At 39.2% G+C, this 19,277-nt stretch overlaps 1 protein-coding gene across 1 annotated transcript in view; it reads left to right on the top strand.

Moving 5' to 3' along the window:
- LOC122794968 (serum amyloid P-component-like) overlaps positions 1 to 19,277 on the top strand; it is a 349,508-nt gene that overhangs the window by 211,365 nt on the left and 118,866 nt on the right. Inside the window, exon 6 of the mRNA XM_044063560.1 lies at positions 9,629 to 9,721. Within this exon, the coding sequence (XP_043919495.1) occupies positions 9,629 to 9,721 (93 nt within the window). The remainder of the gene's footprint in view (positions 1 to 9,628; positions 9,722 to 19,277) is intronic.

Raw genomic sequence — 19,277 nt, 5'->3', positions numbered from 1 at the left:
GGCTAACCAAAACCACTTGACAACAAATTATCCTTAGAAACAAATACTGGGCAAAATGGTGTGCCACCAAGAATCCAACAGATCACCAAAACTTCAAAGAACTTAGAAACAGTACTAAAAAAGCCATCCTAATGGACAAAAAGAATTACTACCAACATTTCCAACAAAACTCCAAAAAGGAACCTAAAAGATTCTGGTCCAGCATCAATAATCTTTTATCCCCTAGCCAGTCTATCACACCAACCCCTGAGGGCTCCAACCCAGAAAATCCCACACAAACAGCCAATGACTTTAATTCATTTTTTACTAATACTATCCAAACTCTTGCTAGCCATCTATCTCCTGATACCTCTAAACTACCCTCCCTACTTTAAATCTACCTCCTTCCTTTCATTTGCAACCTGTATCTACCTCCTTTATCTTATCACTGCTTCAAAAGCTAAAACCCACCACTTCTTCTGCTGACAAACTTCCTGCAGAATACTTGCAAATATGTGCTAAAACTATTGCCTATCCCATCTCTATACTAATAAATAAATCTATACAGGAAGGAATTTTCCCATCTATTTGGAAGATATCTTATATCATCCCACTACACAAAGGGGGTAAGTCCAACGACCTCTCTAATTTCCGTCCTATAGCACTCTTATCACCTATAGCTAAAATTATGGAAAAATGTATTCACAAACAACTCCTTAACCACCTCCTACACAATAACCTACTTGCTAACTGCCAACATGGATTCAGACCATCACATAATACTACTACAGCCTTGCTCTCCTTTACCAACTCCATTAATTGTAACCGTAACAACTACATCCTATCATCTTCAGTCTTCATAGACTTATCTAAAGCCTTCGATATGGTTAACCATAAACTTCTTCTGCATATTCTTAAATCTCTCTCACTTGATCCTCCTTCCTTAACTTGGTTTACATCTTACCTAGAAAACCGTCAGCAAGCAGTTCTCTGGAAAAATACTTTATCTAGTCTCCTCCCCATCTCATTGGGAGTTCCTCAAGGCTCTATCCTAGGCCCCCTTTTATTTTCTATCTTTATAAATGATCTCCATCTAGCTATCCCAAACACTATCTGCATACAATATGCTGACGATTCTACTATTATCTGCTCTGCCAATACACAAACTGAACTACAGTCTATCACACAAAAGGCTTTTACTACTGTCGAGCAATTGTTCACTGATCACTGCCTACTGCTCAACCCTAAAAAAAACAAACTGCTATTGTTCTCACCTTCCCATAGATCTACCCCTCTTAAATTTACTCTTACTTCCATTGACAACACCATTATTTTCCCAGAAATGACTACCAAACTACTAGGAATAACCATTGACATCAACCTCAGCTTTGATACGCATATCAACAATACTATCAAATTAGTTAATAAGAAAATAGGTTCCCTTTACAGAATCAAAGCCTTCCTTTCACCAGATGCAAAGACAATCTTAGCCAGATCCTATCTAACCTCTTCTCTACTATATGCATCTGCCTTATTCACTAACCTTTCCAAAAACAATATCAATAAACTAGCACAATCTTACCATAATATTGCTCGATTTGCAACAGGAACCCCATTTAAAACTCACCACTGCCTGAACCTAAGAGAACTAGGTTGGCTTGAACTCCCTAACCAACTCCTATTTCAACAATTCCAAATAGCTCATACAATCCTATACCAACCAACTAAAACACTCATACTCACTAACCTCATTTCACCTTACAATAACCTGAAGCATCTACGTTCTTCCAACAAGCTACTGATAAATATTACCGAACCTAATAATTCTGCTGGAGATTGCCTCTTTTCCAACTCTGTTGGAAAAATATGGAATAAATTACCCTCTGACATCACATCTTTGTGCTCTCTCTCACTTTTTAAAAAACAAGTAAAAAATCATCTCAACAAACACTGGCTATGCTCCTGCACCAACCCAGGTTAACTCACTCATTCCTCTTCTATCCTCTCTATCCTTACAGTAACTTTATATGTATGCTTTCTGACAAAAAAAAAAAAAAACATATTTTTTGGTTTGCAATTTTTACATTAATGTTCCCTACTTACTGCTTTTTATTGTAAAATTGTATGTAACAATGTCTATGTTCTGTTTCCTATATGTTTTTTTTATATCTGTAATTTACCCTTGGAGCTTTTCTCCCCGGGCCTCTACTGAAAATGGACATATATCCAGCTAGACTAGCCCGGTCAACAAATGTAAAATAAAATAAAATAAAAAATAAATGTCTTGATGGAATCCATGGCAGGGAAGAGGCTGACTAATGGGACCACATACATGCAGTCTGATGGGTGTCTCATGCACTGATTCCCTTGGGTGACTGTGCCAGTAGATGTACGCCTGTTGGTGAACCATGGCAGTCTGTAAGTTTGTATGGTATGCTGTCAGATACTCAGAAAAGGAAGGATACAGTGAAGAGAGCAGGTGAAAAAGTCTCAGTACTGAAAGGGATGAAAAGCATGGTGATAAAAGTTAAGTGGTTAAAGTGTTGTGGACGGATTTTTGTTTTTACTGGCATCAGTAAAGAATGGTGGATTGGTAGACTGCTTGATTTTTTGTTTACTTTTTTGTTTACTCCACTTCTCTGCACCTCTGACCATGTTTTTTTTTTCATTTAATAATATGCTGTGAGATATACCCACCTATAGCCATAGTTACCCACCCTTCTGTGCATCTGCTTGTCAGCTGCATGAATTAGCATTCTACCTTAACTCTGTGAAGTGCCACGTCTACAGAAATTTTACTGGAATTCTTTTATTTTAAGGCTGTATTGTTCAAAGCAGTGTTGCATGGCATTGTGTGGATACTTTATAGCAAGCTAACAGAAGTTTATTATTATAGGGATTAGGGTAACAAAGTCAGTTACCACCACTGAGAGTGACTCACTATCAGTGTGCAGCACACACACTGTCCAAACATGTTGGTGTGATGACCACTAAGCATGCGACCAGTATGCTCATGCATATAGGTTTATAAGCTCATAGGTTTTTACTCAGCTTACAGTCAAAGGAGGCCATCAAACAAGCTCAGCCACATCACCCAGTACTGTGGAGACTGACAAAGCCCCCCATTAGGTACACTTTCTGCACATATCTCCAGTGAAAAATTGTGATCACAAATCCAGTCTTCCAGATTGGATTTAAAGGTTGCTAGGGAATTACTCTGCTGGAGGGTTGGGAGGGTGACCTAATGGTTAAGGTGTTTGCCTTACAAACACAAGGTGCAGGGTTCGAGTCTCACAAGGGATAATTGGCTAGGCTTAAAATGGCTCGCAAGGGCAGTTAGCTTAGTACTAACCTATGAACCTATGAACCTATGCTAGATAGGAAAGGGCAGACTGTTCCAGAAATGGGGTACACTTTGGGATAGGTATCTGTCATGACATTTGGTGTAGTAGATGTGTTAAACTTAGGTCTCTAGAATGGGTCTGTGGTCAGCATTGGTTCTATTTAAGTGAAGGAGATCAAAAAGTGTTGGGTCATTCATAGTCTAGTAGGCTAAGCAGAGATCACCCCTCAGGAGCCTGCATGACGTTGAGGAGGAGGGCAGGGGTACCAAGACCTGAGGAAGTGGTGAGGTATCCCAAGGTATCTCAAGCTGGATTACATGCTTGGTGAAGTACATGCTGAAGGTTGCATTATATTCAGTGATGGGCCTAATAAGGGATGAGTAAAACTGGACTACAACTTCTTTCATCCTTGATGAGATACCCCAAAGAATAACATGTACGAGGCTGAAGGATTTTCTAACCACTATAGGGATGCGTTGGACAAAGGAGAGTCTATTATCAACATATGTACCCAAGTTCCTGATGACCATATCAAATGTAAGTGGAATGGTTTTCATATGGTAGATTTACCAAATGAAATGATACTGTATGTAGATGTTACAGATAAGTCCATGATTAATACAACAAGTGTTTGTTTGTTCCAGCCCTTGGTGGAGAATTTGAGTGTCAGAATGTGATTTGATAATCATCGACTAGATTGCAACCTTGTTAACAGCAGCTTACTGATATTGGCTTTTATGTCACAGAAATATATACCAAAGAAGAGAGAACATATGACAGAGCACTGTGGGACAAGAGTGGTGACATTTTTTTTCTAGCAAGTACCTTCAACCTTAAAAGTATGGGCTATGTAAAAAAACCTGAACTGTTATATTAAAAAAAAAAAAAAAAAATACACTTCATGCATCGCCGCTTAGTTAGGGTTAAACTATTCCTGGCGCCATAAAGTCTGCTCTTCAAATTTTCCCTTAGAACTAGCCAGTTTTTTAGTTTTAGCACTCAATTCTGTTTCTTTGAGCTCAGCACTTATTCAGAACTCATTGTAAGCACTAAATAAGGCACAAATTACTACAGCACTCAACTTTCCTCACTTGTGTAGAGGAAAACAGTTTTTAGTACTTAATAAGCACCTATCCAGGTGTGTCTAAGGGTCAGCTCCCAGTGTTTTCTCCTGTCTACCTGATGAATCTGGGCATATTGGGGCAATGCAGCAATTGCCTCATGTACACAGACAACCCTCTCCTCCTACCACCCAACACTACAACCTGTGAGAGATGCACTTATATAGCCAAACTGGAAGCAAAGCTCTCTTCCCCCAAGACTGGACTAGACAGACAAGAGGAGAAGGTAAACACTTACACCACACCACACTCATCACATAGTCCCTCAAAACCTATACCACCAAAACAGACACATAGAAACACAAAACACACACCTACATTTGTGGAGGCTCTCAGTAAAAATCTGCTCAAGCAACAGAGACCTCCAAAGCAGAAACACAAGCGAACTCCACCCCCAAACACAACCCAAATGACACATAGCCCACAAACTCAGTGTGCCACTCAACTACAGCTCACAAGGCATAACAACGTACCCAACACTCTAGTCATAGGTGACTCTATAGTCAGGCACACTGATGTTCCACTCACCAGGCTAAACAAGGAGAAAGTTACTGTCAGTTGCCTGTCGGGTGCCAGGATCCGCCACATAATGCACTCACTCACTCAGGTCACTCCACAACAGGTATAAATATGACTCTGTCATTGTCTGTGTTGGTGTGAATGACCTGAGACATACCTCCCTGGACTACATGAAAAGAGACATGGAGGAGCTCTCCGATCTTGTAGCCCAGGTAGGTATGACCCTAGCCCTGAGTAGCATCCTGCCATCACCCAGAATTATACCACAGTACAAGGACAAAATGATTGAATTCAACAATTGGCTAAGCTTCTGGTGTCATTCTAAGGGGATCCAGTATCTGTCTGCCTGTAATGACATGATCGACAGACCACAATGCTTTGCCAGAGATGGCCTGCACCTGTCACCCTTGGGATTCCGGATACTGGCTAAGGCTCTTGCCACCCCTATAGTGTCTTTTTTAGGCAAGGTTCAAATGACAAATTCACCACCGTAACAGGTACAAGCAAGCAAAATCTGAGGGTGATGCTACTCAATGCTAGAAGTCTAAACCTCAAAATGCACTCACTCAAGGCACTCCTTAAAATGGAGAATATCAACATCTGTGCAGTGACAGAGACCTGGTTCAAGGCTCCAGAGAGCACCCCTGCATTACCAGGTTATAATTCATACCGCACCTTTCGGACACCTAACCTGGACCAGAACACTAAAACCGGAGGCGCGTCCATATTCATTACCTTTTGGACACCTAACCTGGACCGAAACACTAAAGCCAGAGGTGTGTCCATATTCATTAAGGATATCCACACCTCCAGGCTAGTTGCTCAGCATAATGCATCCAAGATTATTCAAGTCCAACTAACTCTGGGCAAGACCACAATCCGAATTGTAACTTGATACAGATCCCCCACCATGCCCCAGGATTCCCATTCCTCATTTCTTGATACACTGGAAAATATTATGGTACAACCCAACACCCTAATAATGGGCAATTTCAACTACACCACCATTAACTGAGAAAACTCTTTTGATCAACGTTTTCTGGAATTCATAAATTCCAACACCTTGGATCAGCTTATCTACACCCCTACCAGGGACAGCAGTATCCTAGACCTGGTCATTACCAACATGGGCGACCGGTGTTCCACACCAGAGGTCAATTCCTCGTTGGTCAAATCCAACCACAAGCTAATCACCCTACACATCCACATCCTGCCCCCAGCCCCCATTAGGGAAACCAGTGTAAAAAATTTCTCCAAAGCCAACTTCACGCTTCTTAAGGCAGAAGTGGCAAACTACATGACACCCATGCAGATGGACAATAGAGGTACAACTGCTGAATCCTACACAAATGCACTTTATAAGCACTTACATGAGTGCATGGATCGTGCCATCCCTAACAGAACCACGATGCTATCCTCCAAAAAAAGGAAGTCAATCTGATGGTTCCCTGCCATAAACAAACACTAAAACAGAAGAAAGAAACTGTTGCAAAAAAAGAGTAAAATCCCATGATTGGAGGAACTCCCTGGCCAGCCTCAGTAAGAAGCTGAGATCCCTCATAAAATCCTCCAAAGCTAGTTATGAAAACAAAATTGCCACTGATTCTAAAGACAACCACAACGCATTCTATACCTATGTCAAGAATCTCAATGGCTCTGAGTTACAGCACAATGGCACTAAATATACAGAACCAACTGATATTGCCAACATCCTGGCAGATGGGTTCAGTGCTAATTTTACCCCCACCCCCACCCCCTAAAGGGCCCATCTCTATACCGGAAGAATACAAAGTTCCTGTAATCATGGCTGCACAGGTAAAAACCACACTCTCCAAAGCCAAGAATAATGCATCAATGGTACCTGACAACATCCCAGGCTGCATTTTACATGAACTACAGAATGAACTGGCACCCCACCTAAGCACCATGTTCAATCATAGCCTCACCTCAGGCTTTGTGCCCACTGAATGGCGCACAGCAACGGTTATCCCACTCCACAAAAGGGGAGCCACCTTGGACCCTGGGAACTACCGCCCCATTAGCTAACGAGCCTGGTGTGCAAGACCATGGAACGTATCATCATGGAACTTATAAACAAAGACATTGGTAATCTCCAAACTCTGGACCCCACCCAGTTCGGATTTGTAAAAAGCAGATCATGTCTCCTAAACCTGACAGACTTCTTTGAAGCAGTCACAAAAGCTGTAGACGAGGGTAAGGTGGTTCACACAGTCTATCTAGATCTCACCAAGGCTTTTGACACCATCCCCCACTCTGGATTTATAGATAAACTCACTAAACTAGGTATAAATCCCAATGTCACAAGATGGGTTGCCAATTGGCTCACTGACAGAACCCACACTGTGAAAGTAGCAGACTCCAAATCCAACTTCAGTCCAGTGACAAGTGGAGTACCACAGGATTCAGTCCTGGGTCATCTTCTGTTTGGTATCTACTTTACTGAAGTACAGGCTAACACAGAAGGTCTTTGGCTAATGAAGTTCACAGATGATTGCAAACTAGGAGCCATAATCGAAACTCCTAGCGATGTGGATATCCTACAAAATGGCCTCACTGAGACAGATGCCTGGTGTCAAAACCATGGCCACAAGCTCAATGCCAAAAAGTGCATTGTCATCCCCTTTGGTAAAAACTCTGTACCCATGAGCTACCACATAGGTGGTAGTCTACTTAACACCGAAAGTGTGATAAGAGACCTTGGAACACAGGTGGACAGTAGTCTCTCCTTTGATAATCACATCGCCACAGTAGTCAGGAAATCCTTCTACATGGCACACCTCATCACAAAAGGTTTCTCATCCAGGAAATTGTTCCCCTCTACTCCTCACTCATTAGACCTATTATAGAATACAATGCCCCTTTTGGTATGTACCTCACAAGACATCTACAACAGCTGGAAAGGCTGCAGAAATACCTCGCAAAGAGGATTACTGGCCTCAAAGAGATGCCCTACGCAGACTGTCTCTAAAAACACCAGCTTTACTCCGTCGCATATCACCTACTCAGAGGCGATCTCTGCCTAATATACAAAGCTATGTCAAACCCAGAGTTGTTGGACATGCCCCACTTAAAGAAATCCCAATCCCTCTGAGCTACACGCTCTAAGGACCTAAACCTTGTCACCACAATAAACAGAACATGCTGGAGGGATAGATTCCTGTCCCAGAGACTTCCCATACTCTGGAACAAACTACCTGTCTATATGAAACAAAGCTCCTTATTAACACTCTTCAAGAAAAATTTTGATGATTTGATGGGAGAAAGGAAATTCACCCTGGGGATCACCTCTGTGGCTCTGCTTGACAGGGGCACAGGAAAATAATTTTCATGGGTGGCGAAAGCCAGGGTACCTTTTTGGCTAGGCTTATATAGGCCCTAGGGTCAATAGCCTAGTACCTAGCTATGAACCTAATTCAACTACTGAGGCTCATATGATATGTTGTGATCAGTAAAGGACTAATTAATGTTGGCAAGGGTACTGAGCATGGATAAATGTGTCTTGCAAAAGTGTGTGTATGTAATTCCTATGAGATATTTTTTTTAAGAAAAAATATGCAGTTAATTTTCTGGCATTAATGGCTTTGAAAAACAAAAATATAAGCAATTGCCATGGATTAGATTTAAAAAGTAATTTGTATAAGAAATAGTTGAACACAAAATATTTACTGTACTTTGCTTTTTTGACACCTGGGTCATGGCTGAAAAAGGTCCCAGGGCCAGCTCACCTACCCAACCCAGTCAACAAAGACAAATTAATAAACAAACAAACAAGCAGAAAGGAAATAATTTAATTCAAAGAAGGGAAAAATTGGTTCAGGATAATTCCTCACTAAAAATGTAACATTTCTAAATTTGTTGCAAGTGTTTTCAAGATTTTCTGGAAATATGGGATCATATTTTGCATGGCAATAAATTTACTGAGAACTAATGAACCAAGTTAAAAAATGATTGCACATTAAGGCCTATACAGTGTTATATGACTGACTGATGTATTTGTCCTTATCTGCTGGTGCATTGATGCAAACAGCAATACATTAACTGTGCACCACACGATTTTTGATCCTTTGTATTTTCTGAACACACAACACAAGTCTCCTTCACAGCTGTCACCTTTAGTTTCTTTAGTTCAAATGGATGCACATTGTGTAAAACGTTAGCTGTAAGAGATTCCCCTTGAGAATTTTACAGGTATAAAAGGTTGTCCCTAAGTAACCACTGAGCTAATGTATTTCTTGACTCGGTGCAGCTAGCCACAGCCCCAAGGGTTGTCCATCCATTCTTAAGCAATTTTCAGCAAGGCACTTTTGTACTGAGCATCTTGAATCTACAGCCTTGGAATACTATATCAGTACACATCTTCCATAAGCAAGGAATACAACCATACTCTTAAACCTTCAGTTCAGTCATTACTTTTCTTTAGCTGTAGTGTGCACACACATGTGTGTGTGTGTGTGTGTGTGTGTGTGTGTGTGTGTGTGTGTGTGTGTGTGTGTGTGTGTGTGTGTGTGTGTGTCTGTTTATACATGAGGCAGAATGCAGGATGCTTTCTACAATTAGATGATCACTTAGAACATTTCTTATAACCCAAAACATCCTTGCTTGTTGATATTTTTTTGATTTTATTCCTTTATTTTTATAATTCAGGGTTTTGTCAGCAGGAAGAAATAGATAAGAGGTTGGACAGAATAGAGTCTATGGTACAGGAACTGAAAGGCCTGTCTTTGATCAGTATGAGAGGTAAGGATGTATCACACCATCTTATGCAAAATTAGAACAGCTCTCATTTTTCTGTTGTTTTGTTGTTATATGAGATATTGCTTCCTAACACTGGGATAGAGTTCTGCACATTATCATTTTATTTAGTGTTTGTCCTGTTGACACCATACAGACTTACTGGGTTATTTTTTAAGCCAGTAATAAAATCAATAGTCGGCTAGGCTTATGTCATCTTATTAAAAGTGACAGCCTTCTTTTAGGTCACAGCACTGTTTATGTATAGATGTGTTATTTTGCTCTTGTCTGCCTACTGCTTGTTGGCATATGCTAAAATGACCGCTTGACTGTATCTGTTTCTTAAATGCATGCTGCATGGTAATCACTTTGCAGTTACATGTTCATTGCATGTAATCACAGCTGTGATTTATAGTGTACTTGTATTGCAACCTCAACGCCACTATCTAAATATACAGAGTAATGAGGTTTTTAGCCATATCATCACGTCTTCTTTACAAATTCTGCTAGTACATGGTGCAGTTCTCTGCTGCTCTGTAATCTTCCTCATCAGGTTCAGGTGTGTGGTCTTTATCAGGTACTTGTCATTTTTCAGGTGTTTAGATCAGGGTGAGGACTGCAGAGATATAACATACCAGATGGAGACTCAGTAAGAGCTTGCGTGGGGGGGGGTTGAAGCAGAAAAAATTTACATTTCTTATTGTCATTCCTGTCTATGAGCCTTAATGTTTTTCTTATTGTGCCATATCCTCATGGTTAACAAAAATTTCAGATTAAAAACCTAGAAACATAGACTGTATTGGCCTGTAAATGCGACTTGGCTCATTTCTTCTGGCCATGTCTCTGCTCTTTAGATAGATAAGTTACAGATCAAACTAAATCAACAGCTTCTTTTTTAACACCCCGTTATGAAAATAAATTATATCTGTCCTATGCATTTTTGGATTCTTCCACAGTTTCTGATCCTGCAGCTTTTATGAGAAGAGAGTTCAGTCGTATCCAACCCCTTTTTGTGAAAAAAAAAATATTCCTAATGTCTCCACTAAACAGTCTCACTTGCATCTTCACATTGCAGGCACTTGTAATTATGCAGCTTTTTATGAAACAAGGTTACTGTATTATGTAGATTTCCTCGATGTAGTTATATGTTTCTTAAATGTACATATATGTTTCTATAATTCATCCCCCTTCCTTTCTTCAAGACTGTACATATAAAGCAGTTCTAATAGATTTTTATGTGATTTCTCTTGAAGCTGTGGATCATTTCTGTCACTTACTGTGAACTGCTTTTCTCTTTTCTCTGTCTTCTTCTGAACATGAGGTCTACACAGCAGCTCACAGGACTCTGGATGAGGTATTTCTGACTGTTGTATAAACAAAGGTAATTTCTATCACACACAAAATGACCTAACACAAAACATTAACTCCATCAATCTATTGGTAAATACAGATACCGTCAAACAAAGCCTTAACAGTAACCTGAATTTAGGCCTACACAAAGTAAATCCATTAAATGTATTTTGTGTTTGTATGTGTGTGTGTGTGTGTGTGTGTGTGTGGGGGGGGGGGGGGTGCCTTCCTAAAATTCTCTGTTTCCCAGTTAAGTATTGCCACCCACTTCCAGGGTCACTGAAGCCCTGAGTGAGATGGTATCTTCTTTGTTAAAGTAGGGCAACCTCTAAATATTAATAATTATGTAGCAGGACTAGGGTGCTGGAGGAAGAGGTGAGGAAGGGTGGAAGTGGCCAGTATTGGTGCTGCCATCCTAGGGAGAGAGAGACGCAGACCAGCCTGCTGCATGAATGGATCCTAGCAGAAGCAGGAGTTGCAGCAAGCTGCTGGGTCAAGATGGTTGGAACCACCTTGCTGTGCATCATGGCGCAGTCACTGCATTGGACAGGTGTATGAGAGCATGTGTGTGTTATGGAGTAGTACTCTGGGAGCCATGATGGTTGCCTGGGTAACAGCCCACCCACCAATCATCTCTCACTGTAGCACTTAGAGGTGTTACAAGGAATGACAAAGCAGTTGCATGGAATTATCAGACTGTGTGTAATTTATTTTCTGCACAAATAGTACTATAATTTGTAATGGATTGTTTTTGTAGCACTTTGTCAGTTTGGAATCTTGTGTGCCATGTAGCATGATTCAAAAATTCATATGCCAAGTGATTTTCATTCTCCTGTATGAAGGATTAGCCATGGCCCTAAATGGCTTCCATGAGTAAATGGAAACTGTTCAGAACTGTGCAATTTATGCACTAGTCACTGTAATCATGTATCTATAAAAAGGTAAGCAAATTTATCGTAACCATTACATCCACTCCAGTATGACAGAAAAACAAAAACTCTCTAGGTACAAATGTTATTAATGCAAAGTAATATAGTATCTTGTCTTGCTTTATTTCCTTTTTCTCCTAAATCTGCTCAACAACTACCACGTCATTTAATAAACCATACTACTATTAAACTGCCACTCTAACACACGCACCCGATCTAATAACAACTAATGCTACAACAAATGGCTTGTAAATATAACAAAAATGTTTTAATGTTTTATGTAAAATTTTCTAGTTATCTAATCATCAGAATATGTACCTTTTTAATGTAGTGTATAATGTTGTGGAGCTTTTCTCACAGGGGCCTCTGCTGAAAAAGGGCTATTTTTCAGCTCAGTCAGACTTTTCCCGGTCAACAAATATAAAATAAATAAATAATAAATAAAATAAATAACAATAGACTTCCAGACATTGTCACTATAACACTGATGACTTGTTAACTCTACAATATCTACAAACAAAACAAGTTTTTTTTTTTAAATTAGGCAGACAAACATATCCAAGTTTTATTACAAAAATCTAAACTCCAGCAGAAATCCAAGCATAATTTTTTTCTAAGATATGGTGGCATTCGCCCTAATCTGGGACCTGCCATGTATAATAGTATCTTGAGCAATCCTAATACAGTTTTTTTGGAGCAGCCCTTCAGGAATAAAAATGTTAGAGAAATGCTTGTAGTATGCAGAATAAAACAGTGAACTTGTATACCTGGGTGACTGTGTACAACCCTAACACAATCACAGTAACAGAAACCTGGCTTAAGTACCACACAAAGGATGAGGAAATTCTATTTCCTGGCTATGGCATTATCTGTAATGATTATACGAGTAAAGAAGCTGATAGTACTGTATACTGACAAGCTTATAATCTTACTGTGCACCTAATATAAACGCCAAATATTAATGTCGCTGAATTCCTAGTAGCTACGCTTAAATATCAACCGACAACAATCAATATGTATAGCAATGCTGTATATATACCTCCTAATGAAATGACAAAGATCACTAGTGGCTCTGGTAAATCCAACTCACATCCAGGAACCCTGCGTATCACAAAAAGTGAGTCACAGGACGGACAGGTACATAAACCACAACAGATCTGCGCAGGGGATAGCTGTCCCCAGCGATAATGTGGAGGACTGACTTCACGTCCTTGTTATTTCTCAACAATGACAAATAAAAACACTTTAAACATTACAATAGCAAGCAACAGTAATAAACATTCCAAAACCTCAGATGTTAATTCCTCTTCTATTAAGGTACTGAAGAAACAATCTCAAAGAGGCTTAGTCACTGGAATAGCTCAGCTTTAATTTGTGATAAGTGCTTTCCTCCACCGCCTGGACTTCAACAGGTCAACTTTTCAATAACAGCTTCAACCCATTGAAAACTAATATATGCATAAAAAATAATAAAGGATCATAAATCATGGTTTTTAACTACATACATAGTAATAAGGCTAGCCTGCATCAAGCTAGCCTGATGTAACACAAGTAATTTTTTTACAATCCAAATTAAAACAAGAAACAGAGAGAAAGAACTAATAAAACAAAGTCCAAAAAATTAAAGTGCAGAATGAATAATTAACTCTCAGTCTGTCTTCAGACTCGGACAAGGTGTCACAAAACTCCCTTTACTGAAGGCCATTTAACTCCAGGGTGACAACAAGATCATCTCTAAAGGAGTGAAAAACTAAAAAATTAAAAAGAAACATAACAGAAAAAAATCAGAAAGCTGAAGTGAAGAAGAATGTGTGTGTGTGTGTGTGTGTGTGTGTGTGTGTGTGTGTGTGTGTGTGTGTGTGTGTGTGTGACAGGCACATGAATCAAGAAAACAGCATCTGCTATAGTAACGTTAGAAAAGATGTGATGTAAAGAAACATTGCAGACAAAAATGCAATAAAAATAAAAATAAAAACTATAATCCTGAGTGTATTAAGTACAACTAAAATAGAAAAGTGCTTTCACTCATAGTGCTTAATCAACACTGTTAAAACTGAGCATTCATAAAATCAATCATGCACTAAACATAGGTAAAAAAAGTCAATGAAATGTGTTGAAAAAATACAGATGACATTGCATATGTATGTGTTGTAGCAGAACAGTAAACAAGCCGAAACCAACAAAAATACAGGCATTAAAATGTCCAAGAAATGTAAAGAAAAGGGCAAACATGTCATGTCAAAACCATTAGGAAAATACTTTGTGGTTCAATTTCCTAAGCTGAAGAATGCATTTAATTGAAAAGCAGAATTAAGTCCAGGTAGGTTGTAAGTGTTAAGGCGAATTTGCTATTCCAGCTCCTTCTTTTCAGGAATGGCATTACAGTTCCCCATGCGTGGACCCATTCTGACCATGTACAAAATGTGAAAAGTGAAAGGGGAATATCCTGCCGAGTCAATGCTGTGCTTTGCAAGAGGATTCTTGCTTAGTCTGTTGCTAATTTCAGATGCATGTTCTATCCTCGTTTTAAATTAAGAAATAAGTCTTCCATATGTAAAACAATTGACACTTAGAGCACTAGGGTCTGTAAACAATCTTTTCACTGTTACATTTCCCAGCCGCCTTATTGTTATATTTCTTACCCATACCGGGGTAGATGAAAAAACTCTTTACAGCTCATGAACTCACAAAAGGTACAGAAAAGGGGCCCACATTTAAAGGTAGCAAGCCTCTCCATACTATCCTTATCGAGCATCCCTTCTAAATAAGATCTGATGTTCGTTACTATTTTTGAAAACAAATGAAGGATTAGGATCCAGAATCTTGCTCACAAGTCTATTACTATACAATATGGACCCGTTGTCACAGATTATCCTTTTAATCTCATGGACATCTTTACTGAAAGTTAAGGCCGTTCTTCTTTTCGGTTTCTCTTTCCTTTGGTGAGTGTAGGGACTTCTGACATCACAGAAAAAAACTTCTTTGTGGTTTAAGGAAGTGTCATCCCTTGCATTTAGGTCCTTAAAACAGGATCAAAACTATGTCTGATAGTCTCACTATTATGCCCCCTCTCACGAAAATCTCTGTGGAGGTCCTGCAGGTTCTTTAGAAAATTATCTGCTTCTCTGGACACACGAGAAGTCCACATACCCGGTGAATGTATTACATTATGCATAGCCATTTGCGGGTGCACACTGCTGACATGAAGCAGTAAGTTTACCCGGGTGGGTTTGTGAAATAAATCATTGTAAAGTTCTTGTGATTGTGTGTGCTTATAAACAGTGAGATTCAGAAAAACTAACCTTGTGGTAATCGTGATGAGTAGTAAATTTCAAAAAGTCAGTCGATTGTACCATGTATACAAAGAAATTCTTAAGATCTTCCACTGACCGTTCCCATGCAATAAAAATATTGTCAACAAATATCAGGTAACATTTGATGAAGCACCAGAACTCTGAGTTATAGACTGTTTCACTCTCCCACTTAGCTAACATGGTATTAGCAAAGCTAGCAGCCATAGCTGCTCCTATTACAATTCCACTGCCATTAAAACCACAATAGTCGTTGCTCAGTATGAAATGCAGTAAGTTATAAATTAGGGTAATCTCACTTGGGAGGGCTACTGTTTCCATCATCATGGAGTCTCTCACAGCCTCTATATAGTACAAGTGGGGCAGCACATCGATAGTCGTCAAAATCAAATCCCTAGTGACAGGAACTGATCTAACTTTCCTCAGAAAATCAAGAGTGTCCAACACAAAGGAGTTAGCCCCACTAGCCAAGGGTTTAATATGAAGAGATTTTTTTCATCTGCCCCAGTACGGGTAAGAAATACAACAGTAAGGTGGCTGGGAAATGTAACAGTGACGATTGTTTACAGAGTCTATTGCTCCAAATATCAAATTTGTTTATGTAGGGAAGACTATTTCTAAGTTTAAAAGGAGGATAGCACAACACACATCTGGAATTAGTAACAGACTAAGCGAGAATCCTCTTGTAAAGCAAAGCACAGCACATGGTTATTTTTTTTCACTTTTCACAATTCTGCTTGTTTACTGTTCTGCTACAACATGTACATATGCATATTTTTCCATACATTTTATTGGCTGTATTTTTTTCTTTTTCTATTTTTAATGTGCAATTGATTTTATGGGTGCTCAGTTTTAACAGTGATCTGATGAAGCCCTTTGGGTGAATGAGCTTTTCTTTTTTGCTTCTTTTTAATACACTTGCAATTACAGTTTTTATTTTGATTGTATTTTTATCTGTGATGTTTCTTTATGTCACATCTTTTACTATAGTGGGTGCTGTTTTATTGATTCTTGCGCCTGTTGTGACACATGCACATGAGTGTGCAAACACACACTCTTCTTCACTTTAGCAGTCTGATTTTTTTTTTGTGTTGTTTCTTTTTAGTTTTTTCAGTTTATCACTCCTTTAGGAAGGCTCCTGTTAACATCTTTCAGTACTCATTTTCAAAACCTTGCTGAAACAGGGCAACATTCCCAGGTGCTTCAAGAGCACCACCATAATACCTCTGCTTAAGAAGTCTTCACCAAATGACCTCAATGACTACAGCCCTGTGGCTCTCACCTCCATATTAATGAAGTGCCCCGAAAGGCTGTTCAAGGACAACTTAACATCCATCCTTGGACCCTCTCCAGTTTGCATAAAAACCAAATTGATCCACATTAGATGCTATTTCACTGGCACTCCATCTATCATTGGATCACCTGGAAAACAACAACAGCTGTGTGCGCATGTTATTCATTGATTTCAGTTTGGCATTCAACACTGTCATACTGCAGCAACTGATAGAGAAGCTAACTCAACCAGGTGTTAGCACTGCAATGTGCAACTGGATTCTGGACTTCCTTACTGAAAGGCTACAAACAGTAGATGCAGGAAAGAGCACCTCAAATAGCATCACCTTGAGCACAGGCATACCTCAAGACTGTGTTCTGAACCCTCTGGATTTCACTCTGCTAATGTACAACTGAACTGCCAAGTACAGCTCTAATCATATAATCAGGTTTGCAGATGATACCACAGTCGTGGGACTCATCAGCAATGAGGAGGAAACAGCCTATACAGAGGAGGTGAAACAACTGATAACTTGGAGTGGTAACAACAATCTGGCACTCAATGTGAATAAGACCAAGGAGGCAATCGTGGATTTCAGAAGAAACCAAAAGAAACATCCCCCACTCACAATCAATGGGGAAACTGTGGAGAGGGTAAAAAGCACCACGTTTCTCGGGGTGCACATCTTTGAATACTTGTCTTGGTCTGTGAACACAAATGCCGTTGTCAAGAAAGCACAGCAATGCTTACACTTTCTGTAAAGGTTTTGAAGAGCAAATCTACCAGCCTCTGTTCTCACAACCTTCTACAGGGGAACAATTGAGAGCATCCTGACAAACAGGTTTACAGCTTGGTATGGCAACTGCTCCACCACAAACCACAAGTCCCTCCAAAGAGGGGTGAAAACAGCAGAAAAGATTACCAGGACCACTCTACCATCTATTCAAGAATTGCACTAGTTTCGTTGTCTGAACAGAGCCAGGAAAATAATCATGGACTGCACTCACCCTACATATGGACTGTTGCTGCACCTAACATCTGGAAGGCATTATTGTAGCATACATTGCAAAATGGCCAAATTTAGCAGCAGCTTCTATCCCCTGACCATCAGGCTACTGAACTCCAATAGCAACTTACATCTCACTTGACATCAGGGACAGTAGGTAATATGATGAGTGAGAAGCATATTTGCATGCAATAACCTGAAAAGGTCTTAAATACACTGTGTAATTAAATCTAACACAGTATAATCTTATTTCTAACTAATCTAAGGGGGCGGCGAAAGCCAATATAGTCTGGCTAGGTTTATAAATGCCTTCGGGCAGATAGCCTAGTACCTACCTATGAACCTATAATATCTGCTGATGCTAAAACAACATCCTGTGCAATAAGTAACAGCTGTGAAATTTTTATACAATAAATACTGTGTTTCCTTAGACTAGTGCCAACAGAATCCTGTGCAGTAAGAAGTAGCTGTGGAATTGTGTGTAATAAATACCCCATCTCTTTAGCTTAGTAAATGTCTGTTGATATGTAAAATAGTAAATATTGTACAGTAGGAATATCTAAATGTAATGTGAGTTGTTGTATATGGTAGATGTCCGCATATAGAGCCTGGACTAATGTAATTTTGTTCAGTTGCACTTGTTGTGGAGTCTGAATTATAGTAAAGTTTACTTTGACTTTGACTTTTGACCTTGTTGTTAAATAGCCTTTAGTGAAGGAAGTTTTGTGACACCTTGTTCTTGTCCTGAGACAGTCTAGGAGTTATTTGCTGGTTCTGCACGTCAGTTTATTTGGAATTTGTTTTATAAGTGCTCATTCTGTTTCTTATTTTAATTTGGATTGTAAAAAATTGCTTCTGTTATATCAGGCTAGCTTTTACGTGTAGGCTAGGCTCATTTCTGTGTATGAGGTTGTCAGTCATAATTTATGATCCTTTGTGTTTTTTATTTATATATTGGTTTTCCATGATTGTTGATCTGATGAAGTCCACATGGTGATTGAAAGTGTTATTTAAATTAAAGATGAGTTATTGCAGTGACTTAAATCTGTTTAAGTTTGTTTCTTCAATACCGTCATAAAAGAGGAATTAACATCTGGAGATTTTGACTGTTTATTACTGTTGTTTGATTTTGTAACATTTTAAGTGTTTTTATTTTTCATTGTTCAGAAATAATAGGGAAGTGAAATCAGTCCTCTATATACCCCCTAATACAGACAAATTATTTTCTGAAGACATATTATCATGGATAACGACAAGCATGTTACTTGAAATAATAATCTGATGTAACCATTATTTATTTATATTTGTTTACTGGGGTAGTGCACTGATCTCAATTATCCAAACAGCTCTCGTAAGCATAATTCCATTTTTCCATCCATATTTCAATGTTGTAAACTGCTAAATGTAGCCATTACAACTGAGATGGCTTATGCTACAGTGATTGCAACATATCATTATACAGAGAGGTATGAAAACAAGTGAGAATAGTTCAAGGAAAAGATGCCATAGAGAGATGACACAGAAATGGTGATAGCAGCATGCGGAGGGAAGAAGAATAGAAAGGAGAGGAAGTGTGAGAGATGCAAAGAGAAGAGGAAGGGAGGTAGGATAAATGAGAGTCGGAATGTGATAGGGATGACAAGATGAGATAAGAAAGAATGAAATAGTGATAAAAGGGTGTAAGGAAGGATGA

The sequence above is a fragment of the Protopterus annectens genome, chromosome 2.part1, assembly GCF_019279795.1.
Source record: "Protopterus annectens isolate FY-2018-M chromosome 2.part1, PAN1.0, whole genome shotgun sequence".
Lineage (NCBI taxonomy): Eukaryota > Metazoa > Chordata > Ceratodontiformes > Protopteridae > Protopterus > Protopterus annectens.
The sequence above is the reverse complement of the archived record's forward strand: the minus strand, read 5'-3'. Positions and strand labels throughout refer to the sequence as shown.